The following is a 24579-nucleotide window of genomic DNA, read 5'->3' as shown; positions in this document are numbered from 1 at the left end:
CGCAATCTATAAAAGCATCTAAGAACACGGTATCATGCTCATCTAGCCAAAGGAACTGCATTTTTAAAAAAAAAAAACAGCTACCTCGTATATATTCAGCTAATTATAAGCAGCTAAGACATGCAACATGATCCAACAAAGAAGGGAAAACAATAAAGGTAGCATAACACAAAACCAAGCTACCTATCTTAGTAACACTTTGCTAACACAATGCATCCCCTCAACAAACCCATGATAGCCAATCTTGAACCCACACAATGCATCAATAGGGACAATAAAACCACATTCAGACAAGGCATACTGCTAGCTTATTTAACAAGAGAAAACATGTGGAATGAACATAGCAAATTTAGCATCAGCTTAAAACAGCAACTAAACAAACACATGAGCCAAATCAGGTAAACATAGAAAGGTTTCAAGAATACTCACAGCAGGTACTTCATCTGCAGCCATTGCAAGGTCATAACTCTGCACAAGATGAAGCCACAACCAAAACAGGAAATTTAGCATTTCATCAAAATAATCTGTAAAGACTGTAAAATAATGCACAATTTGCAAGCACTCTAACTCATGATTCTCCCAGACTCTTTTACTGCTTCTTTAATTCTCTCAACTAATTTGACCGATTAAACAAATTTGCAAGCAGATCTATATCCATGCATGAACATAGATCTATTTTCCCCAAAAAAAAAAATTCTCAAAATAAAATAATAACCAATTAAGTTAAAAGATATTTGTAAAAAATATGCAACAACAGTAAACTTGTGATTGTTCCCTAGCAAGGCCATAATAACTCATCAAGAGGCAAGCACAACCAAGTAACACAATGCATCCCCTCAACAAGCATATGGTAGCCAATCTTGAACCCACACAGCTATTGTTTTTAGCAAAATAAAGTTACAATTACACAAAAAATAAATCTAAAAGTCAGTTTCTGCAAGTCCAGCATTCAATTTTTGGGGTGAATAGTTAACAATCAGTGAACCACCAACCAAGATAGCATAGCAAGTTAAGGTAATTGTTCTCAGTGCACATAATCTAAGATCAATGTTCCAAAGCAAGTTATTAGTTGTTCAGTTTTCATAGTCAGATTTTGGATGTTGTAGTTCTCTTGACCAACACAAGCAAATTGTAGATCTAATTTTTGCATTACCTCTAATACAATCCCCATGAAATCTGAGCTATATAATGCATATGCAGGAAACCAAATAAACCCCCCTGTATTTATTAACCAGCAAAGCAGTAGAAGACAAAATAAAGAGAAAAAGGTTCAGCAAAACACAGCAAGTAATTGAGTTCACCTATTAAAGCCTACAATAAAGTAAGCATGCGTTGATTAATGACAACCTTACAAGTTCGTTATCACTAAACAAGCAGCCAGACCCACTGCCCCAGAACCAAATAAGCTTCTTTAAAAGAGTAATACTCTTACTCAGTGTAAACTAAGACAGACCAGTGTGTAATGCAATGCTTCAGCTTCATATTCCAAGTAAAATGAGTATCGAAAACCCACTGGTCCAAAGAATGCTCTGCTGAACAGGCAGAATCAAATGTCAGTGCTACTTATTTAAAATAATTAACTGAACACTCTCATAACTTAATAAGTTTTTAAACAATCTAATTATCAATTACCTATTTTAACCCCTTCCAAAACCAATAACATAGTTAAACAAGTTACAAATAATTAATCAAGCAGCACATTAGCAACCCACTTTTGCAGAGTAACACCTAACAAAGCTGTTAAAAAATGGGGCACTAAGCAATTGAAAACTTACTTATAAACGGACATGCACTAATAAATCTGAACAAATTGGACAACCAATGAAGAAGGCTAGAAAGCAGCAGTAAGTGGACTGAACAAGGCCTGCATAATGGTAGAATTGCGTACACAATAAGTTCGCAATTGTTTGGGTCAATTTCAACAACAACGCTAGCAAAACTAATCAAGGAATTAACTCCTAATTACTCCACCAATTTCTCACCAAGCATCAACTACCCATGTACATGGAAATAGCAAAATTGCGCCCAGAATGAACTTCATAATTATCACGGCAATTCTGCACAATAGCTAATTTAACACTAACCTCCTGCTCTCCCTAGCAATCTCGCCCTCAAAGAAGCAGTTATGAACTCCAAATAACCTCCATTGTCAAGCTGAGGAAGAAGACAGCTGCACAGCCCGCAACACGTGTTCTCTTTTACATTTAGAAATATAACGTGGACACTTTTGAGGGACCACATACACCCTCACATGCACAAATACAGAAGGGCAATATGGGCATGACACTATTGACACAGAAACTCCTCACACAAAAGCAGGGGCACTCTGGGTAAAAATGTTCAGCAGCACATGACATATTTATGAGGGCAATTTGGGGAAAGCACTATTCATAAGGAATTTGTAGAACAAATACAGGGGCAATATGGCAATGTGGGCATGACACTATTGACACAGAAACTCCTCACACAAAAGCAGGGGCACTTTGGGTAAAAATGTTCAGCAGCACATGACATATTTATGAGGGCAATTTGGGGAAAGCACTATTCATAAGGAATTTGTAGAACAAATACAGGGGCAATATGGTCAGAAAACTATTCATAAGGAGGGGAAAAAAATGATGCTTGGTGCTTTTTTAGGTTTAGGGATATCTTGTTTTATTTTTATTTTTATTTGTCTTCAACCTAAAATCATGCCAATAGCTTCAACATTCAACAATGGTGGATAATACTCACAAATTCTTATGACTAATCAAAGTTAAAAACAGAATATTATGACTAATACTAGAAATTAATCCCAAAATCATTGAATAAATATAAAATCAGAAACTTAATTATTAATATTCAACAATGGCGTATTAAGCTTGAAATCATATGACTGATAAAATGTTAACATGAAATCATAATATAATAAGTGATTTTTTAAACAATAATACAAATAATTAAATTGATTAAAATAGAATAATGATGAATAGCCATTGATATTATTGATTTAATATATACTTTGGTAACTAGTTGTAGATGAAGGATGAAGATTTAGGTCGAACATAAAGGTTTTAGATGTCATAGGTTGAAGATGATGTTGAAAATCATATAAAGGTTATTATAGGTTGAGGTTGAAATATTTATTATTTGAAAGATATTTTTATTCAATTTTATAATAATAAAAAAAAAAACACAAGCGTTTGAACAAATTTTTTATCCAAACAAGACTTGATGACTGGTTTTTTGAGGTGTCGGATTGGACGACTAGGATTAGACAAATGATACATTAACGGTTCAGATTCAATATCTTACCGTAGTCGACCATAGTCGACCGTAGTCGTCCGTAGTTGACGACTACGCTAGAATTTTTATTTTTCTAATGATTCCTCAAAAAAGAAAAAAAAAATGATGTCCAAATGAAGTAATGATGCATGAACATAGTCTAAAAATGCGTAAAATAAATTAACAGTGAACCAACTATTAACTTAATTGATACTATAGTGATAATGTACTCCGTAATAAACATGTGCACTTGATTAGATTTCATTTAATGTGATTTTAATCTTTCCTTTATAGTTCATACGTTTAGATTAAGATGACAAGATTAATTCTACTAAGGCTACCAATTTATAAAAGTAAACGGTTTAATTTGGTTTAAAGTGGTTTGGTTTATAAACGGTTCGATTTATAAGTGGTTCGGTTTATAAGCAATTCGATTTGAAAATGGTTAAGTGCAAACGGGTTGTAATTTGTTGACGGTTTGGTGTAAACGGTTTTTACACCGGTCGAAACGATTTTGGGTTAGAATCGGTTTGGGTTAACAATGGTTCGGTTCTTTTCGGTTTGGTTTATAACTAGTTCGGTTTGTTAACGGATTCAGTTCTTATACGGTTTAACATAATTAAGATCGGTTCGGTTTCGGGTAAACTAAAAACACCGTTCGGCTCGGTTTTTAATTTTTAATCGATTTCGTTGTCATTTGGGTCTGTCGGTTTCGGACAATTAATGGTTTCAGCTAAAAATTTGACAATGCTACTTACAGTGGTCAACAATCGGTGTTTAATGATCCCTCACATGTCTTCATCACCTAAATTATTGAAAATCACTAAAAGGTTGGAGTATTTCCAATGTTCATTTTGTGGAATATTGGGGTTACCTTTATGAAAGCAAAATTAGAAATAATTATAAATTGGTTGCGGCAATATAGAAACAAAAATACGTGTAATGCGCTTAAACGTTAAATTGAAAAAGAAAGTAGTGTTTATTTGAAAAAGAAAAAAGAAAAAAAAAAAAAAAAAAAAAAAAAAAAAAAAGGCAGTAGTTGGAAGACGTAACTATCATGTTTTTCGACTATAGCACCATTTAATATAATTGTAACACATTGAATTAAACTCGTAGTTGGTAAGTAATTGAAAGAGATAGAGAGAGAAAATCGCAATGAGGGTTGAAGTTTGGTTGTGTTTGTTGCATTTATGCTTAGCATTGTTGAGAGTGATTGCTAGAAGTGAAGGCAAAGAGTATAATCGTTACGACTTTCCGAAGGATTTTGTATTTGGTGCTAGTACCTCTGCTTATCAGGTACATATTTTATTTCTTCTAATTCTCAATTTTCATATAATTTAGTCATGTTAAAACGTATAGGTAAACAATTAATACAGAGTAAAACATACTTAGGATGTAAATCGTATAGGTAACAAGTGATAAAACTCGACTTGGCTTTTATGGATCAATGCGAGCTTGGATCCGGTTGATGATACAAAATCGAAAATACTAATGTGAATTGAAATATTAATTTGTATGTCAAGGTGGAGGGAGCAGCATTAGAGGATGGAAGGAAGCCTAGCATATATGATACTTTTGCCCATCGTTGGGGTAAGTAAACCTTGTTTCATAACTTTTATTTACTAAAGGTCAGCCTAAATGATTGATATAATAAATATATCATATAAAGAAAGATGAACAAGTTTCTTCATAAAACACATATTTAGTGCTTTTTTCCACTCTTTTTATTTATTTTTTTCTCCCTTCATTTTTAGTACGTGCTCTTTCTCTTCTCAACCCATGGTGTATTATATATACATTTATACTACGGAGTATATATTACCACTGATTTGATCTTATACATTTGTCCCAATCACTTTTTGCTCGGTCTTTACTGTGTATTCGTGACTAACAAAATATAATTTTTCCGTTTTTTAATACTTGCAACATACCATTTTTCACGGTATTTAAGAAAAGTAGGTCTCATGTGATTTAAAACACTTATAGTTAACATTCAAAGATTTTAAGAAGATTATGATTATCGATGAAAGATATCAATGAAAGATAATAAAGCTAAAGGCAAAAGCATATGTTCATTTTTTTTAATTAGATGGATAAAGCAATAGCAAGCCTAAAGAAAAAAAGAATTTTATTTTTGGGTGGTGGTGGGGAAGGTGGGGAGTGAATGGAAGCTTAAAAACATCCCTAGCGAGCTCTAATCAATTCAGTTCATGTATTGATTTTCTTCTCTCGTAAACAATTCATTTCAGCTCTATTCAGTTTAGTTCAGTTCAGTTCAATTCAACCTCAATCAATTCAGTTTAATTCAGCTCAGTTTAGTAAATCAGAACAAACCCTAAGTCCCAATGAGTTAAGAAGTTAAGCTAAGCCATATAAAACTATGCCTTTGTCTAGTGCATTTTTAATTTTTGAAGGGTCCTTTGTCTAGTGCATTTGAGTGAAAGAAAAATGTTATTTAACAATTACGCTTTATTTTTTTAATTATTTTTTGAAAAACAATTACGCATTTTTAAATTGATGCAAATTTGAGAACTAGGGATTACATTATATATATATATATATATATATATATATATATATATATATATATATATATATATGCAATCCTAAAATGTTGGATATTGTATATTATAAGTTCATGGTCCTAAATACTTTGCGCCATAAATCTAATTTTTTTTTTCTTTTGGATTCTACAGAATAGGAGAGGACAATAAGTCAATGATGTAGGCGAGTGCCTCCATTTTAATATTTTGGCCTCTTCTCATTAACAATTTTTCGTCTACTAAGGGCATGTTCTCATTGACTGAACTCAGCTGAACTGAATTGAAATGAATATTTTATAAGAGAAGGAAATTAGGAGCTGAGCTGAACTGAACTGAACTGAACTGAACTGAAATTCAACGTAAGAGAACAAGGCCTAACTTGCTTTGTTTCATTAGATAAGTACAAACTAATTTTTGGCTCTGGCGATGTCTTGGATAATTGTGTGTTTATTGAAACTCAATTTGAATATGATAAAATAATTCAGGGGAAATATAATTATAGATTGGCTAATATTTTTAAATGATGATGTACTATTTTATTTTTTTCTCCAAAATTATTGAACATCAAAATCCATTATCTTTTTTTTGAGGGCTCAAAATCCATTATCTAATAGCGAGCATTTTAAGTTCTTCAATTGTTCTGTGGAAATATTTTTGGGAAAAAAAAAAAAAAAACAATAGCATGAAAAGTACTATATATACATGCATGCATTTTTGGGTTACATATTCTACTTAGCATTGTTTGTTTGAGCAAATGTAAGAGATGAGATTAATTTTGTGAGTATAATATACTCCGTACATTGCTGTTAAATGTATATGTATAAATTTAATTTATATATATCTATTATTAAAGTTAATTTGAAATTTATGAACATAATTAACTATTGAAGTGGTGGTAAAAGTTAAATCATAATGATATAATGAACATGATTATGGTTTAAAATATGGAAAAATTGATTCTAATTAATAATCCCACCTTTAACCGGTTCGCCATTAATAATCCCACCTTTATAGGGGATTTTCTTTATTGGTCCTTAACCTATTGGTAACCTGTTTTCATAGGTTAAGATGCCATGTGTCGTTTTTTAATTGACTGAAAAATTAAACTAAAAAAAAATTAAAAAATAAATAAATAAATAACTGAAAAACTAAAAAAACAAAACTGAAAAAATAAAAAACAAAACCCACCAGCCACCCCCAACCACTATGAACCCAAACCTAAACCTAGCCCCACCAAAAACCAACCATAACCCCCGCAAATGGCCAGTCGACCCACACATTACCGAAAATCACTTCGCCGACCATTAGCAACCCCCAAATTCACCCCTAACCCGAATCCCACCCTCGAAACCACCACAACCACCACCATAAAAACCCAACCCAGCCCCAAAACCCCCCTTCTAACCGCCGAAAACCATCGTAAAACCCCAAAACTCTTTCCCAAATTCAACCTCAAGCCATCCCTTGAAGAAATTGATTCATTGATTTTTTTTTTTAAATTCATTGATATTAAGGGGTTCGATGGTTTTTCGTTGGTGTGAGGGTTGGAATTGGACCAGTTTTTCCTAGTTAAGGGTGGGAATGGGTGTTCTGACGGTGGGGATGGGGGTTCGGCGGTGGAGGAGGGACTGCTGGAGGTTGGGTTAGAACCTTAGGGTGTTCGTTGGGGCTGGCTGGCTTTTCAAAAAAAAAATGTAGGTTTCTTTTTTTTTTACCAATTTTTTTGACCAATTATATAGTGACACATGTCACTCAAATTAAAAAAAAAAAAAAAAGTTTACCCAATATTCAGGTTACCGGTCATAAGGGACCAATAGAAGAAGATCCCCTACAAAGGTGGGATTATTAAATAATAATCTAAAGGTGGGATTATTAATGGCGAACCGGTTAAAGGTGGGATTATTAGAATCAATATTTCCTTAAAATATCAATGCTAACAAAATTTATATTAATTGTAATTTTCAGAGTATGACATGGGTAATCCAGATATAGCATGTGATCATTATCATAAATACAAGGTTGCCCATCAATATTTCAGTATATTATTTTATAAAAGTTTTATCATTCTAAACAGGCCAAATTGTTACTATTTGTAATATTCAATAAATATGAATGTCATCTATGCACCAGGAAGATGTTCAACTCATGGTGGAAACAGGATTGGATGCCTATCGATTTTCTATATCATGGTCGAGGTTAATTCCAGGTACAATTACCAATCTAAATAGTACCTTATGAGAATACCATATTTGAAAAAATAAATCATTACTATCTCCGTCCAAGAACAAATATAAATGCAACATTTATTACTCTATATCAGGATTTTTGATATGTCAATATAACTAAATTTACATAAATTATAACTCTCTTAGCCCCGTTCTTTAGAGCTGCTCAGCTCTTCTTAAAAATAATAATTAATATTGAATTATTATAATAAAAATTAATATTTAATAATAATAGTAATAGTAATAATAATTGATTTTTTATAATAAAAATTAACATTTAAAGAAATAATAATATTGAAAGATAATAAATAATAATAATAATAGTAATAATAGTAATAATATTAATAATAATAAATAATTAATATTGAATAATAAAGAATAATTAACATTTAATAATAAGTATAATAATAAATAATAAATATTTAATTATAATTATAATAGTAGTAGTAGTAGTAGTAGTAGTAGTAGTAGTGGTGGTGGTGGTGGTGTTGGAGGTGTAGAAATTGGGCTAGGGATAGGGTGGTGGTTGTAAAATCTGGTTAGAGTTAGGGTGTGAGTTGGGGTGGGTTTGAATCGGGTTAGGATAAGGGTGGTGGTGGGTTGAAATCTGGTTAGAGTTCGGGTTAGGGTTAATTTGGTGAGAGATAGGTAGGTTTGGTTAAGATTTGGGTGTTTTAGGTGGGTGGATTTGGGTACGGGTTTGGTGGGGGTGGTAGTGGGTGGTAGTGGCGATGATGGAGTGGTAGTGGCGGTGATGTGGGTGACTGGGTCGTAGTGGTGGTGGTGATCTAATGTTAAGGTAAGGGTTAGTTAGGGGTTGTTGGTGGTGATACGCCGCACCACGTGGTGCGGCGTATTTTTTTAAAATTTCATTAAAACATTTTTCGACGAAATTTCGGTTAAAAACTTTCTGACGGAATTGGGTCCGTTGGAACTTTATGACGGATTTTTCCGGCCCCGGAAAACCTCTTCCGACGAACGAATTCCGTCGGAAATTCCGTCAGAAAAGTGTTTTTGTTTGAAGATGCCGTTTTTCCTACAAAGGCTTTTCCGACAACTGGTTTCCGACGAAATTCCGTCAAAAAACCCTTTTTCAACGGATTTCGGGGTATTTTTGATAGAATTTTTCCGTCGGAAACAAGCTGTTCTCTAGTAGTGCTGGACGGGTTATGGCTGATGCGGCTCATCGGAAACCGGTTAAGTACGAAGCTCGTTGTCGGGCGAATATATATGGTTTCATTCCCTTTTCCTTTTCTTCTCTTTGGGAATTAGAGAAGGAGATTGTTGCGTTGCTAAAGTGGGTTTAAAGGTTCTCGACGACGCAAGACATTGGGGCTCGTGCGGCAACTCATATTTTCACTGGGGTAGACTTTGCTATAGCTAGAGCCTAGAGGATTGAGAATCCAGATTATATCTCGGCTTCCCACTAATTTATTATAGATTATATGACTTTTGTTTTTGAGATATAATAATAATAATAATAATAATAATAATAATAATAATAACAATAATATAATAATAATAATAATAACAATAATATAATAATAATAATAATAACAATAATATAATAATAATAATAAATAAATAAATAAATAATAATTAATAATAATAATGATAATAATGCGGTAATAACGGTAATAACAGTAGTAGCAATAACAGTAGTAGTAGGGGTGTTCAAATCCGGGTACCCGGGTATTCGGGTACGGTACCCGGATCTTCGGGTAGTTGATAAGTCGTCCCATGTCCCGTCCCGGATAATTCGGGTATACCCGAATTATCCGGGACGGGACATGGGTACCCGGATCTTTTTGTTTTTATTTTCTATTTTTATAAGTTTGTACTTAAAGTCCTTTTTTTTTACAAGTTGTACCTAGGAATGACCACCTTTGAATCCAGGCCATGTTTGTTTTGCAAATAAATTTTCCTTCTTTTTAGATCAGAATTTAAGAATAAAAATAAAAAAAAAAAAAAAAAAAAAAAAAAAAAAAACAAAAGGATTGAAGAAGTACAGAGTTTGTACACAGAAAAAAAAACGATTATTATCACTTGAATAATTATAAGAAAAATTATCTAAATTTTCAGATCTACAGAAAAATAAATTACAAACTTTCAGATCCATACAAAAATTAAATCTTGGAAAACGGAGAACTTCCAAGGTTGTTCTTGGCTTCGAGCTTTATATCTTCAAGTGTAATTGACACATAGATTATGTTCACGGTTGTTGTTTTGGTTTAGATCTCCATCATTAATTAATAATGGCAATATAGTAGAATTCAAGGGAGGTGTAATTGGAAAAGTGGTTGACAAAACACTCTCCTAACATATGGAGTAGTTCTGAACAGAGAGTGAGGAAGGAGAATGGAGAGGAGAGAGAAAGGAGAGGAGAGGAGAGGAGAGAGAAATGATTCTTTGAGGGAAATTGGGTGAGGAAAGTGGCGGAGGAGTGAAATTGGGTGATAAATGAAACCTAAGTCTAAGTGGGCTGGCTTGTTAGGGAGAAATGAAATACTAGTAAATTTAATTTTTTTTTAACGGGTATCCGGGTACCCGAGATTAACAAAGTGTGTCCCATATCCCGACCCACGAAACTGCTGTTTTGGCAGGACGGGTACCCGACCCGAAAACGAAAAAAACAGAAAAAATTACTAATTTCCCATCCGGTTTTTGGCGGGTCATCGGGAAATCGGGACGGGTTTTTTTGAACACCCCTAAGTAGTAGTAGTAATAATAATAATAATAATAAAATAATAGTAATAAAATAACATAGTAATAGTAATAGTAATAGTAATAATAATAGTAGTAATAACAATAATATAATAATAATAATAATAATTAATATTATTATTATTATAATAATAATCTGCTCAGCTTTGGTGCAATCTTCTCTGCTCTGCTGATACTCTATCTAGAAGCTTAAAAGAACAAGGCCTTGGTAGCACCTTTGTCACTTATTCTTATCCGAGTTTTACTTCTTTTGTCTTTAAAGTTATGGTTTATAATCTCACAAAAGGTTAAATCATCATATTGTAATCTTGATCGTTAATTACACATTGATTCACTTAATCACTTGCCCACTCAATTGTACGTAACTTGGGTAAGAGTACAACTACTCCATGAAAACGGGTTGTTTTTATACAATTTAGTATAATTTTATTAATTTTTTTACAATCATTGCTATATTTTCTTTTTACTCTCATTGTTTTTATGTTTATGAGATAATGTTGTTTATTTTATTTTTTAAAATCTTGGTTGATTAGATTACAAATTCTAGTACTTAATTGAAAATTTAAAAATTCCCTTTAACATTATACAATCATATATGTAGTAAAATAATCCCTCCATCCTTATATATTGCGAGTATGTTTGTCTTTTATTTTAAGTGTTTCAAAATGTTGACTGTTTTTATTTATTTATTTTTATAGATGGCAGAGGAGCTATTAACCCCAAAGGTTTAAGATTCTACAATAATCTCATCAATGAACTCATCAATCATGGTATTTAATATGTTACAAGCTATATTTCATATGTATGGTAAAAATAATCATAAATGGTTTTGGGTTTTGATCACTTTGTTAAGTATTTCAAATTGAATTTGCAGGAATCGAACCACATGTTACCCTTTTACACACAGATTTACCACAGGTTCTTGAGGATGAGTATGGAGGCTTTCTCAATCCTAGGATCATGTATGTCCTTATCAATTCGATTATAAACAATCCCTGTTTCATATTTTTTTATTTTTTTTTTATTAATGTTTTCATTTTATTTCATTTTTGGCTAATTTTATGTAGTACGTTACACTTTTATTTCATTCACTTTCTCTTTTTCATCCACTCAATCAACGTCTTTATACTCTTGTGCAATTTACTACCTCCGTTAACGGTTATTTGCAACATTTGCCATTTTGGGAAGCTACCTATTATGTGCAACAAATTTTTTTCTTTCCACTTTTAGTAACTTTTTGTCAACAAGATGAGCATATTACCCTTACTTAAACAATTTAGACATCTAATTAAATCACTAACCTAATTTCACTCTTTATCTAATGAATCTGATTACTGTATTTATTTTTACTAAAAATCATTCACCTACATCAAAATCATTCATCTCATTCTTTCAAAAAAAAAAAAAAAAAAAAAAAACATTCATCTCCCAAATTTTTCTTCAATTGAAATCTCTAGAATTTAAACCATAACCCTACATTTTGGTTCATTTTCCCCCTTTTCTCTCCTCTTGCGATTTGGGTTTGGGTTTTTATGGTTCATGGGTTTGTGTTCGTGAAATTGGGTTCTTCTGGTTCGTGGCATGAGTTTCGTGAGGGTGGGTCTGGTTTCATGGGTAGTCGTGGGTTTGGTTTCGTGGGGATGGCGTGGGTGGTTTCGGTTTAATAGGGTTTCGTGGTGGTTGAATTCGTGGTGGTTTCGGTTTAATTGGGTTTCGTGGTGGTTCAATTAGTGGTGGTGGTTCAATCTCACTCCTCCTTCATCTTCCCCATCTTCTATCTAGATCTAGAGGTGGAGGTGGTCGCATGTGGGTTTCAAGAGTGTGGTGGTTTTGGGCGGCACGAGTTTTCGTGGATATGGTGGTCAAGGTTTTGCTGGTTTCGTGGGCGTATCTAAGTGTCGGGGGTCTAGGTGGTGGTTTCGGTTGGTTTGTTGGTGTGGGTTCTGGGTTTCTGTGGTGGTTTATGTGGTGGTGGTGGTGGTTTTTGGTGGGTTCTGGGTTTCAGTGGTGGTGGTGATTCTGGGTTCTAGGTTGCCGGTGGTGGTGGTGATTGTGGGTTCTGAGATTAGTGGTTTATTGATTTTGGTTAATTGTGGCTTTTTATTTTTTAAATTAGATTAATACTTAAGTACCACCCTATATTTCAATAATCATGTTTTAAAACTTTTGCCTAGGAGTCTGTGCTACCCCCCTTTGTTGCAAATAAATGTTAACGGAGGTAGTATTAAAATACTCCGTATTACTTTTGAAAAAAAGATAACTTTTTTGACAAGAAAAAAAAAGGTAACTTTACTATATACTACTATTTATGTAACTTTTTGATTTTTTTAACTACATCCGTTACAAGTAATGTGCAACGATTTGACATAAAGCAGAAAGGGAAAATGTCTAATCGTTGCACATAACCTGTAACGGAGGTAGTAAGACTAATTTTATACCCGCTGACTATTTATTGTACATTTGTATACCCACCTTAAAAGTTTGTATATAAAAAAAGGAAATTTTGATTTTTAACACCTTCAAATAACGACTTTATTGAATTTACCACCTCCAAAAAAAAAACAAGATTTACTTTACCACCTCATAAAAAAAAAAAATCAGTTTTACCTCCTAATTCTAACTCCGGTGACGGACACAAACCGTCACTTCCCCTCCAAAGTTAATGTTTTAAACACGATTTCCCTCTCTCTTCCTCCTTTTCTCACCTTTCCTATTCAATTTCTCACCTTCCTCCTCATCAATTTCTTCTCTATCATCTGTAATTTCTTCTCTCCTTTGATTTTCCATCTTTCTCTGTAAAAAGTGAAACCCTAAATGAATTTGGGTGGTTGATGACGAGCTGGAACCACAAAATTGCAACACCTCAGCTTCACTTGTCATCTTCATCAATCGGGGGAGCTAAAAGACATTCCCTTCTAAAATTCATTAACAAAAGCATTGAAATTAATTGTATTTGAACACAATTACCATAATCTAACCCTAATTTCACTGCCCAATTGAAATATCAAAAAACCCCAAATTAATTTACACTTACATGAACCCTAATTTTTTATAATGAAATTGGGGTTGAATTAATAACACAAAACGTGCAATTGCTATGTGCAATTTCAATTACACTTAGCAATTGCAACATAATCACGCAAAGAATTGCAAAAAATTGCAACAAAATTCATGAAAATTGCTCACCTTTATGCTGTTTGTCGTCGAATAGTTCAATTGATTCAGGGCCGAGTACAATCTTGAATAATTTAATAATTTGAGGATGTGGGATTGTTAAGGATCACCCAAACTAAGGATTTGTGAAGAAAGTTGCAAAAAAAACCTTCAATCTTCAAGAATTAGATGTAGAAATGAAGAAGGTTGGTTTAAATGGAAGGGAAATCGAGAGAATTTGGGGATAATTTCGAAAATTAACCGTTATAGTGGGCCCCAAAGGCGTTTTCCGTCACCAGAGTTAAAATTAGGTGGTAAAACTGATGTTTTATTTTTTTATGAGGTGGTAAAGTAAATCTGTTTTTTTTTTTTTTTTTTTTTTTTTTTTTTTTTTTTTTTTGAGGCGGTAAATTCAATAAAGTTGTTATTTGAAGGTGGTAAAAATCAAAATTTCCTAAAAAAAATGTGCTTCATAATAATTAAGCTATCTAAATCCCTTCAATAAAAAAAAAAAAATTAAGCTATCTAAATTATTTATTTATCGGTAATTTATTTATCTGCTTATGCAGAGAAGACTTTACATCATACGCAGATGTTTGCTTTAGAGAATTTGGTGATAGGGTTCGGCACTGGACAACTTTCAATGAAGCAAATATCTTCGTCTTTGGTGGTTATGATGCTGGTAATACACCCCCAAGTAGATGTTCTTCCCCCTTTGGATTTATCAATTGTACCAAAGGAAACTCGACTACGGAGCCATACGTTGCTGCTCACCATATATTGTTCGCTCATGGATATGCTGTAAAGCTCTATAAGGAGAAGTACAAGGTATGCTACATAATATACTTCTTCCACAAGTTCCATTGTTTGTAATAATAGTAGTCATATTTTCATATACTTACCTCCGTTTTTTTTTGTTGACACGTATTTCTTTTTAGGAAGTTTATTTTTGATTGACATGTTTCCTTTTTGGGTAAATTTTACATCTTGCATTTACTAGTGTACCTTACTTGCTTTAATATTTGTTTTCATTCTCCATTCTCTCCTTAATATGTGTGTCTAAATTGAATGCGTCAACTAAATAGAAACAGAGGAAGTATATTATATTTTGAACATTACATTTAAATTACATTGGTGTGCTTAATTGTTGATTAAGTAGATTTACATTTTTTAAAAGTTCTGTTTGGTTAATCTGATTTTATTTTAATCTGACATAGGCTAAACAACACGGACTAATTGGGTTCAATCTCCTTTCCTACCATTTTGCACCTGTTACGGACACAAGAGAAGATATACTTGCAGGTCAAAGATCCTACGATTTTCTAATGGGCTGGTAATTAAGCTCAAACTTAAATGGTTAACATGGTTAGGTTTTATTTGAGCCCTTTCCCTAAATAATGTTGGGAAAACACGCAATTCCCAAAATACAGCCGATCTTTTTTTAATTTCCACCGTACCGTCCACATCAGCTAAGGAAAACAAACTGGTTTTTTTTGCTTGGTCCAGCAACAAACCGCCACTTCAAGTAGCGGTGTTAAGAGAATAAATCGCTACTTAAAGTTGCGGTTTTCCTGGAAACACTGCCACTTAAAGTAGCGATTATAATTTGTTGAATTATTTTACAAGGGAAAAGGAAAAGTGATTTTGTTAAAAAAATACTTTAGTAAATACAAACCGCCACTTCAAGTAGTGGTTTTTAATAAGTAAACCGCTATTTGAAGTAGCGGTTTTTAGTAGCACACCGCTACTTGAAATAGCGGTTTTCTAATGAACCCATTTTTTAAAAAATTTGCACAAAACCGATGACGTGGATAGTACGGTGGGAATCAAAAAAAGATTAGCTGTAATTTGGGAATTAGATAATTTCCCAACATTATTTAGGGAAAGGGCTCGTTTTATTTATGGAAAATAATATACATAACCCTAAGGGCTACATATATAATGAGCTAAAAATGAAAAAAAAAAACAATTGAAAATATAACATTAATTACACTGATTTGCATGTGATTTTGTCATGCATTATTAAATTAATACTCCCTCCGTCCCAAAAAGAACGACCCATTTGGCCAAAATTTTGTCCCAAAAAGAATGACCCATTTGCATTAAAACATCCACCAATTTGCTACAATATTTGTGCAAAATTAGCTTCCCTATATAAAAACTTGATTTTCCATGTTATTTTATTACTTTATCTCTCTATTTTTTTACAAACCCCATGTAAATTTATCTTTTTAATATACTTTTACTTTTTTTTTACTTAACTTCCTTAATACCCGCGTAATCAACCCAAATGGGTCGTTCTTTTTGGGACGGAGGGAGTACTATATTAGGAAATACATTAAATGTTTATTCATTGCCCCAAGGGCTACATATAACATTACCCTTTATTTATTTATGTATGGAGTAAAGGACTTAAAAATCATTAAAGTTTGTGTTCCTAAAGACTATAATCTATTCACTATTACTAAAATAAACCATTGCTGATATCATCAATCCCCTTAAACTATCCTATGTGTCATTCTCACATAAAAAAATTTCCCTCCAATTCTACGTGTGATGTCATCAATTATTAATGATTTTTTTTATTTTTATTTTTAATTTACACTTTTGACATCAATGCATAAGTGTCTATATAAAATTCAATCTATTAACTATTACCAAAACAAAACATTGCTGACATCATCAACCCCCTTAAATTATCCTATGTGTCATTCTCACATAAAAATTTTTTCCTCCAATTCTACGTGTGATTTCATCAATTATTAATGATTTTTTTATTTTTATTTTTAATTTACACTTTTGACATCAATGCATAAGTGTCTATATAAAATTCAATCAACCAAGTTACTCTACTAAATTATAGTTTCAGGTACTTAATTTGTTTAATGTTTTTATCATGGTTTCAATTTTCTTACTACCCTCAAATGTAAATTACTTTTATATCTACTTTTAATTTTCACATACAATGTAATGTAACAGAACATAAATTACAAGAAAGAATAATACTAATCGTGCATCGCACGGGGATAACCTAGTCTAACTTATAAAAGAAAATTGAAATTTAAAAATATTTGCCTTAGATTAAAGAACATTAGAAGGAAATTTCTAAATAGCGACCTCTAGAATATAATTACTACTAGATTAGCCCCGTGCGATGCACGGTTTTAAAAATAAAATTGTACTCCGTAGTGTTGAACTCGCATATACTCCACAAATAATATTCTCTAGTGAGGCTTTAGATAACTAATTAATATATTACTTAAAATAGTACTCTGTATTAAGTCTGTAATGCATGACAAAATCACACATCAATCGGATAATTAATGTTAATTTTACTTTAATATTTCCACATAGTTGCCATAGATAAAATCATAATCCTATTTTGTTAAGTGATATACAATCAACTCTTTCAATATAATTGACTTGTAGTGGCCGACTTAAAATTTAATGAAACAACACCCAAATTATCAAATACAGATAAATACTACAAAGTTCAATTTATCAATCTTTGAAAGAAAAAAAAAATATCATCAACAATGTTCAATAGTATGTCAAAATATAAAGGTGGATGATTTCTAAAAAAAAAAAACACACGCAAACAAATTTTGTGTATTAAGTGTTTCAAAAAAAAAAAAAATTGTATTAAGAAAATATTCTGATTTGAAAAAAAAAATTCAAAATTCTTGTATTAAGAAGCAACCCCAGCAACATGATTAATCATTATTTAAAAGCAAACCAGTCATTAATATGAACTCAAAGTAGAAAAACAACTATCCGTTAATACCCCTACCTTTTAGGAAAATAGTAGTCAAATTATTTTGCTACTTGAATTTAAATTATTGATTATGCAAAATGTATAGTAACTTGGGATAAATACAAAAACAACTATACCAATTCAAATCCCATTATTTTAGGAAATAATAGTTTACTGCTGTAACTTTAATGATAAATTTCTTTATTATTTTTTTTCTAAAATAAGCCATACAATTGGGCGGGAAAATTTTTCATAATAAGTCGACACGTGTACAGGTTTGGAGGAAAGATAACGTCAGCGGTTGCTACTTTAGTTTATATATATAGATTTTCTAACCTCTTTTTTTCGATTATTTATCCACGGGGTCACCATGGAAAATTGAAAATAAATAAAATTATCGTATTTCTTAGGAAAACTCTATATAATCTTATAATACGATTTCACATAGAATATAATAATAAATTAAAATTGTAATCGTTTTAGTTGTTTGACTGTAATTGTACATTCACATGTAACTAGAGCAGAGGAGCAGCTAACGTACGCACCATAACTAGCCATATATGGGGAACTTATTCAGATGACGACATAATGAGGGAAATTATTATGTAAGATAATATTACTTAGGGGTATAAATATTCTTTCACTACTAGGTTAGGTCCCGTGCCATGCATGATAATTTTCAATAACTATTTTTCAAATGAACATTATATTATATATTCAACTTTCATATGTTATATTTATATTAATTGAATGTTGAAGAACAATAAAAAAAATGGTAGGAAAATAATCACACTAAGAATAGTCAACATGTGTCGCTCTTGGCAAGTATTTTTGAAGTGTGCAAAGTTAATTATAGATTTTTTTTTTGGTTTTTTTTTTTTTTTTTTTTTTTTTTGAAAAAGTGATTATAGATGATTGATTGATTAAAATTTTAATCATATATTATTCAAGGAAATAATAAAAGTATCCTTTGTAGATTAGATATACGGCATTTGCATTTCATTGTTAAAATTTGTAGCTTCTATTATGTAGTTTAAATAATACATAAATTCAAGAAAAGTAAATATAGATCTTGTTGTAATAAACATAGTACGTAGTACTTAAGATATGTCTTTCCAAAAAAAAAAAACTCAATATGTCACAAATTATGTTAACAACTAGTTTATATATTTTATTTACTGCTTAGGAATATAATTGTTAATATGCTTTTTTTTTTTTTTCTTTTTTTTTTGGTATGGAAGGATATGAGTCATATGGCATATCAAATCTTCTCATACACTCCATAAATTATTATTACAGTATTATATATGTAAAGATTAAAAAAAAAAAAAAACTAAGACACACCAGGAGATGACACGTGTCATTACTGATGTTTTTTTTAGTATATAATTCTTATATTGATTTCTCAAGAGTTCAAAAAAAGAAAATTAATATTAATGAGGACAAATAAATAAATAAACATTTTAAAGAATATATTTGTTTAAATACTATTCATAAGAGTTGAATTATTAAATCATACAGTGAAAACCTTAGAGGCAATTAGCATCATATTAATAGGGACATATAGGTAAACAACCATTTTAAGGATATAACAATCCTCACACTATTTATAAGTGTTTTCTCATACTTTTAAAAGGTAGGGATAGCTAGTATTAATTTTTTTGAATTATATTTTTAATGAACAAATGCTATACATATATAGCCTTTTAAAAAGCTAAAAAGAGAAAAGTATTAACGAAATATATTCGTGTAATTTTTGTCATGCATCCATAAACTAATACCAGTACCAAATAAGTTATAACCCAATTCATCACCTATATAAGTTGCATTGAAATTTGTTTTTTGTTTTATTTTTTTTATTTTTTTATTTTTTTTATTTTATTAGAATGATATCTATTTACTGTTTATGGGCTATTGTGGCAATGTTGAAAGAGTTTTTGGAGTTAACTGTGTTAACTACTATTCAGCATCTTCTTTCTCCCACCTTCTTCTAGCTTGTTTATCTTCTTCTTCCCACCTTCTTCCCCTCTTCTTCTTCCTCTTATTCTTTTATTTCTTCCTCACTCCCACCCACCTTTATCTTCTCCTCCGATCCACACCCAATTTCATCTTCTTTTTAAGTCGATTTGACTCTGTAAGCACCACCATTTCCAGTAGCTCACTGAACTGAAACGAAAATCCAAATAATAAGGGAGAAATAAAGGGCTTGGTTAACTCTAAAGGGCAGTAAGCTTTCATTCCTCATTGATTTCGTCTATCTCAATGCCGTAGTGAAATGCATATTTTCCGCCATTTTAATTGAAGGTTGAAGGAGAGAGAAAATCAGGGGAAAGGGGAAAAAGCAACTAACGACAATTAACAGTAGTTAGATGTCAATTACATAAATACCCTTGATAAATTTGAATTGTTTATCAAGGTTATTATAAGCTTGTATTAGCCCTGTACAACATTTCATTCATAATTTTATTTTTGTGTTAATTCATGAATCTTAAGAGGAATTCTAACTTTGACCTTATCTTGTATGGTAATAGGTTTATGCATCCCTTGACTTATGGTGATTACCCTGAAATAATGAAGAAAAATGCCGGCACCAGAATTCCTATTTTCTCAAAAAATGAGTCAAAATTATTGAAGGGATCAATTGACTTTGTTGGAATTAATTACTATACTGTCGTAGTGGTCAAGGACAATTCAATGAGCCTCAACACAACACCACGAGATTATATTGCCGATATGGCAACGCAGTGGTTATGTATGCTTTATTTCTTCGCTCGTCTTCTATCATATTCGGTACTTCATTGTTCATACATAGCATGCAAATCATTTTTTGTTTTCAGTCAATACTTGAAACACATGAATTTAAAAGAACTTTAATTTCACGAAAATTGTGGAAAGTAAGGGCCTGTTCACATTTACTTAATTTCAGTTCAGTTCAGTTCAGTTCCAATCAGTTCAGTTCAGTTCAGTTCCAATCAGTTCAGTTCAGTTCAGTTCAGTTCAGTTCAGCTCTTAATTTCCCTCTCACATAAAATATTCATTTCAGCTTAATTCAGTTCAGTTCAGTTCAGTTCAGTTCAGCTTCAATCAGTTCAGTTCAGTTCAGTTCAGCTCAATTCAGTAAATATGAAGAGGCCCTAAATTTAAAAAAAAAAAATGTTTGTGTGACAGAGAGAATTAATACAAAATTAATTCAATATAAGTGGGAGATTTAAATAATATACAGTATAATTATTATTATTATTATTATTTTGACAAGAGGTTTAATTGTGTATTGACTACTTAAAAATAAAAAAGTGTTGCAAGTATTCTGAAATAAAGACTTTTGTCAATGGGTACATGTTATAGGGAGTACTTTGTATTATATTTATTTATTATTGGATTACTAACCTTATAACACATTTACATAATTTCTTTTCTTTCAAAAAAAAAAAAAAAAAAAAAAATTCTTAAAAACATGTAATAATTAAATTTCATTTTTTAAATTTTTTTTTTTTTTTTTCCATTTTTAACACTTGAAGTATGTCCAATAGAAATAACCTTGTTTATTTTATTAATTTTTTTTTTAACAGTTTTCAATACGAGTGCACAATCTGAAAAGGTAAGGTTCAAAGTCAATTAAGCATCTTGTATTCTTGTTTATGATTTGGTTGTACATTTATATTAATAATGGATCACACCTTAATTATGATATTTTCCTAGACATTCTTTCCAAATGAACCATCGGGTTTAGAGCGAGTTTTGGAGTATTACAAGGATGTTTATGAAAATCCCATCATATATATCCATGAAAATGGTATTCTTTTTTCTTTCCTTTCATTTTGAAATTTATTATAAATATATTTTGATTATAAATTGATTGTAGTTAAAATGGAAATTGGTTGTAGGTCAAGCTGCAGTTTATGATACTTCAACCGACGATTCATTCAGGGTGGAATACTTACGCGACCATGTTGAGAGTTTGCATAATGCTATGAGGTAAGGCTACTAGAACTTACTCCGTAGTAATTTATTGACTAAGAGTTATACTTCCTTTGCTTTTGTTTTACTGTAAAGTTTCACCAAATTTTACATGTTGCTGGGGTTTACTTTGTTAATGTTATAAGGATTATTTCGTTAGTGTTACAACTTACAAGGGCTATTTCAACAATGTTATAGGAGTTACTCCGTCAATATTATGTGGGATACTTTGTTCTTTTATAAGTGGCCCAGTCGCAAACAAAATGCGTTGTTAAAGTTTTGAATGTTATGTTTGTCGATTCATAAATTCAACCATAATTATAGACGGAGTATATTGATAATTCTTGAGTAAAAGTTATTATAAAAAGTTGGTTTTAAAATAAAAACCTAAGTATCTTAAACAAACCAGAATAAAGACACTACAATTAAGGGCTTGTTCACATTTACTTAATTTCAGTTCAGTTCAGTTCAGTTCAGCTCCAATCAATTTTATTCAGTTCAGTTCAGTTCCAATCAATTCAGTTCAGCTCCTAATTTCCTTCTCTCATAAAATATTCATTTCAGCTCAGTTCAGTTCAGCTCCAATCAATTCAGTTTAGCTCGGTTCAGTAAATGTGAACAGACCCTAAATCAAACACCAAAATGTGGAAAATCGATCACTTTGCTTCAAAGTGTACATGGTCATGCATATATTATATATAACGACATATGTTTTCAACTCTTCATCTTTACCTTATACTACACTAGCTTTGGTTACTCTAACTCTTATTAATCACGAGCTTCACCTAATATTATTGGTGTTACATATACAATAAATTAACTTTGGAAGGAATTATAAATTTGTCTCTAGAAAATCCTTCTGTAAGCCCTTTCATTGTTTAGTTAATTATGATCATCACTACAAAAATCAAAGAATTTATTTCTATCGGTTGTATTTTAGTGGAATAGATTAAATATTGATTAAATAATAAAACTTTAACTCTTTTATTATTTTCTCTATATTGCAGAAATGGATCCAATACTAAAGGATACTTTGTATGGTCACTTTTGGACGTGTATGAATTATTATTTGGCTTTAATTATACTTTTGGTGTATACTATGTCGATTACAATGATCCAAATTTGACAAGACACCCGAAGCTTTCTCAACAATGGTACTCACAATTTTTGAAGGGAAGAAATGCAACTACAAATATACAAATGAATCATGCAAAGGATACAACTATTAGTACTCGATCTTCAATTTAGAAAGTAGAGTTTTGTATCATGATGACAAATATTGCATATTGAGGAGATTATATATTTTTTTTTTAAATCAAAATGTGTGCGACTAATTAGAATGATATTATGCATCAAGAATAAGTTGCATATTGAATTTTTGTACTCCCTCCGTCCTTTATCGACTTTTGGGGATTTCAAAATTACATGTCTATTTCTATTTAAAGAATGTACTTTTTGATTATACTCTCTTTTTGATGAGTTGCCATTAATTTTCTTTTACTTTTATGTACTTTTGATGTTAAAGTGGAGAAAGATTGGAGAAAATGGCTTCACCTTTGTAATGATATTAATCACATATATATACACAATACGAATTGAAACATAACCTATTTTACCTAAAACTCCTAACAAAATAAACTAGCAAAATATACAATATTAACATATATAAACCAAACCGACTCTAATACTCCCCCTCAAGTTGGAGCATGCAAATCACGAATGTCCAACTTGTGTAACAGTTGTTGTCGTCCAAGAGCCTTGGTAAGAATATCTGGCAACTGATCGATGACCAGACGAAACATATGATGTAGAAATGTTACCCTTTAACAACTCATCACGAACAAAATGACACTTGGCCTCAATATGCTTAAACAAACAACAACTGCTTCAACCATTTCAACTCACAAGTAGTGAATGCCATCAACCGGTTTTCGGCTTCAGCCGAGGATTTAGATATGGAAGGTTGCTTCTTAGTCTTCCAAGAAACAAGGGGAACGACCTAAGAACACAAAATAACCTGACAAGGAACGCCAAGTCAAAGGACACACCTTGCTCGATAATCAACGACACAAAAGTACTCATCACTAGGTTTGGTTTTTGGGGAAACACAATCAGGTGTCAACACTTACGTACATGTTTTTCCAATGCCTGATTTAGGTCCTCTGAATTATTTTTTGGGCATTGCTGCTACTCGTACTCCGTCGTATCTGTTTTTATCTCAGCAAAAATATGCGCAGGAAATCTTGGAGCGCACCGGCATGGGCAGTTGCAAACCGGCAACGACTCCAGTGGATACTCAATCCAAGCTCAGTTTAGAGTCAGGGCCTAAGTTTCACAATCCAACACTTTATTGCAGTCTTATAGGTGCATTACAATACCTGACTTTTACTCGCCCTGAGATAGCTTATGCGGTTCAGGAAGTCTGTTTATTCACGCATGATCCTAGAGACTCATTATGATGCAATGAAGCGCATCTTGCGATATATTCAGGGCACCATTGATCACAGGTTACATTTATATCCTTCATCTACTACAAACTTGATTACTTATACTGATGTAAATTGGGGTAGGTGTTCGGGCAATCGTCGATCGACCTCGGGTTATTGTTGCTTTCTAGGGGACAATCTTATTTCATGGTTTTCTCAGTGTCAACCTTCTCTTTCAAAATCAAGTGCAAAGGTAGAATACAAGGGCGTAGCGAATGTTGTTCCCGAGGCATGTTGGATTCGTAATCTTCTTTTGGAGTTACATTATCCTCTACGGCAGGCCACTATTGTTTATATTGATAATGTCAATGCAATTCATTATCTCATAATCCCGTACATCACCAACGCACCAAGCACATCGAAATGGATATTCATTTCGTTCGAGAAAAGGTGGCGTTGGGGCATGTACGGGTCTTGCACGTTCCGTCTCGTTATCAATTTGCAGAAATTTTCACAAAAGGCCTAACTTGACA

At 31.9% G+C, this 24579-nt stretch overlaps 1 protein-coding gene across 1 annotated transcript; it reads left to right on the top strand.

Annotated features, from left to right (window-relative positions):
- The first annotated feature begins 3805 nt into the window (after positions 1 to 3805).
- Positions 3806 to 22922, top strand: LOC145616830 (beta-glucosidase 9-like). Its single transcript, XM_081671555.1, has 13 exons — positions 3806 to 3844; positions 4405 to 4560; positions 4788 to 4848; positions 7773 to 7825; positions 7938 to 8013; positions 11455 to 11526; positions 11631 to 11718; positions 14479 to 14737; positions 15127 to 15242; positions 20195 to 20453; positions 21363 to 21456; positions 21548 to 21638; positions 22628 to 22922. Exons 1-13 carry the CDS (start codon positions 3806 to 3808, stop codon positions 22866 to 22868), a joined length of 1605 nt encoding a protein of 534 aa, XP_081527681.1. The 3' UTR covers positions 22869 to 22922.
- The last annotated feature ends 1657 nt before the right edge of the window (positions 22923 to 24579 follow it).

This window comes from Chenopodium album, chromosome 26 (genome assembly GCF_948465745.1).
Source record: "Chenopodium album chromosome 26, dcCheAlbu1.1, whole genome shotgun sequence".
NCBI lineage: Eukaryota > Viridiplantae > Streptophyta > Magnoliopsida > Caryophyllales > Amaranthaceae > Chenopodium > Chenopodium album.
The sequence above is the reverse complement of the archived record's forward strand: the minus strand, read 5'-3'. Positions and strand labels throughout refer to the sequence as shown.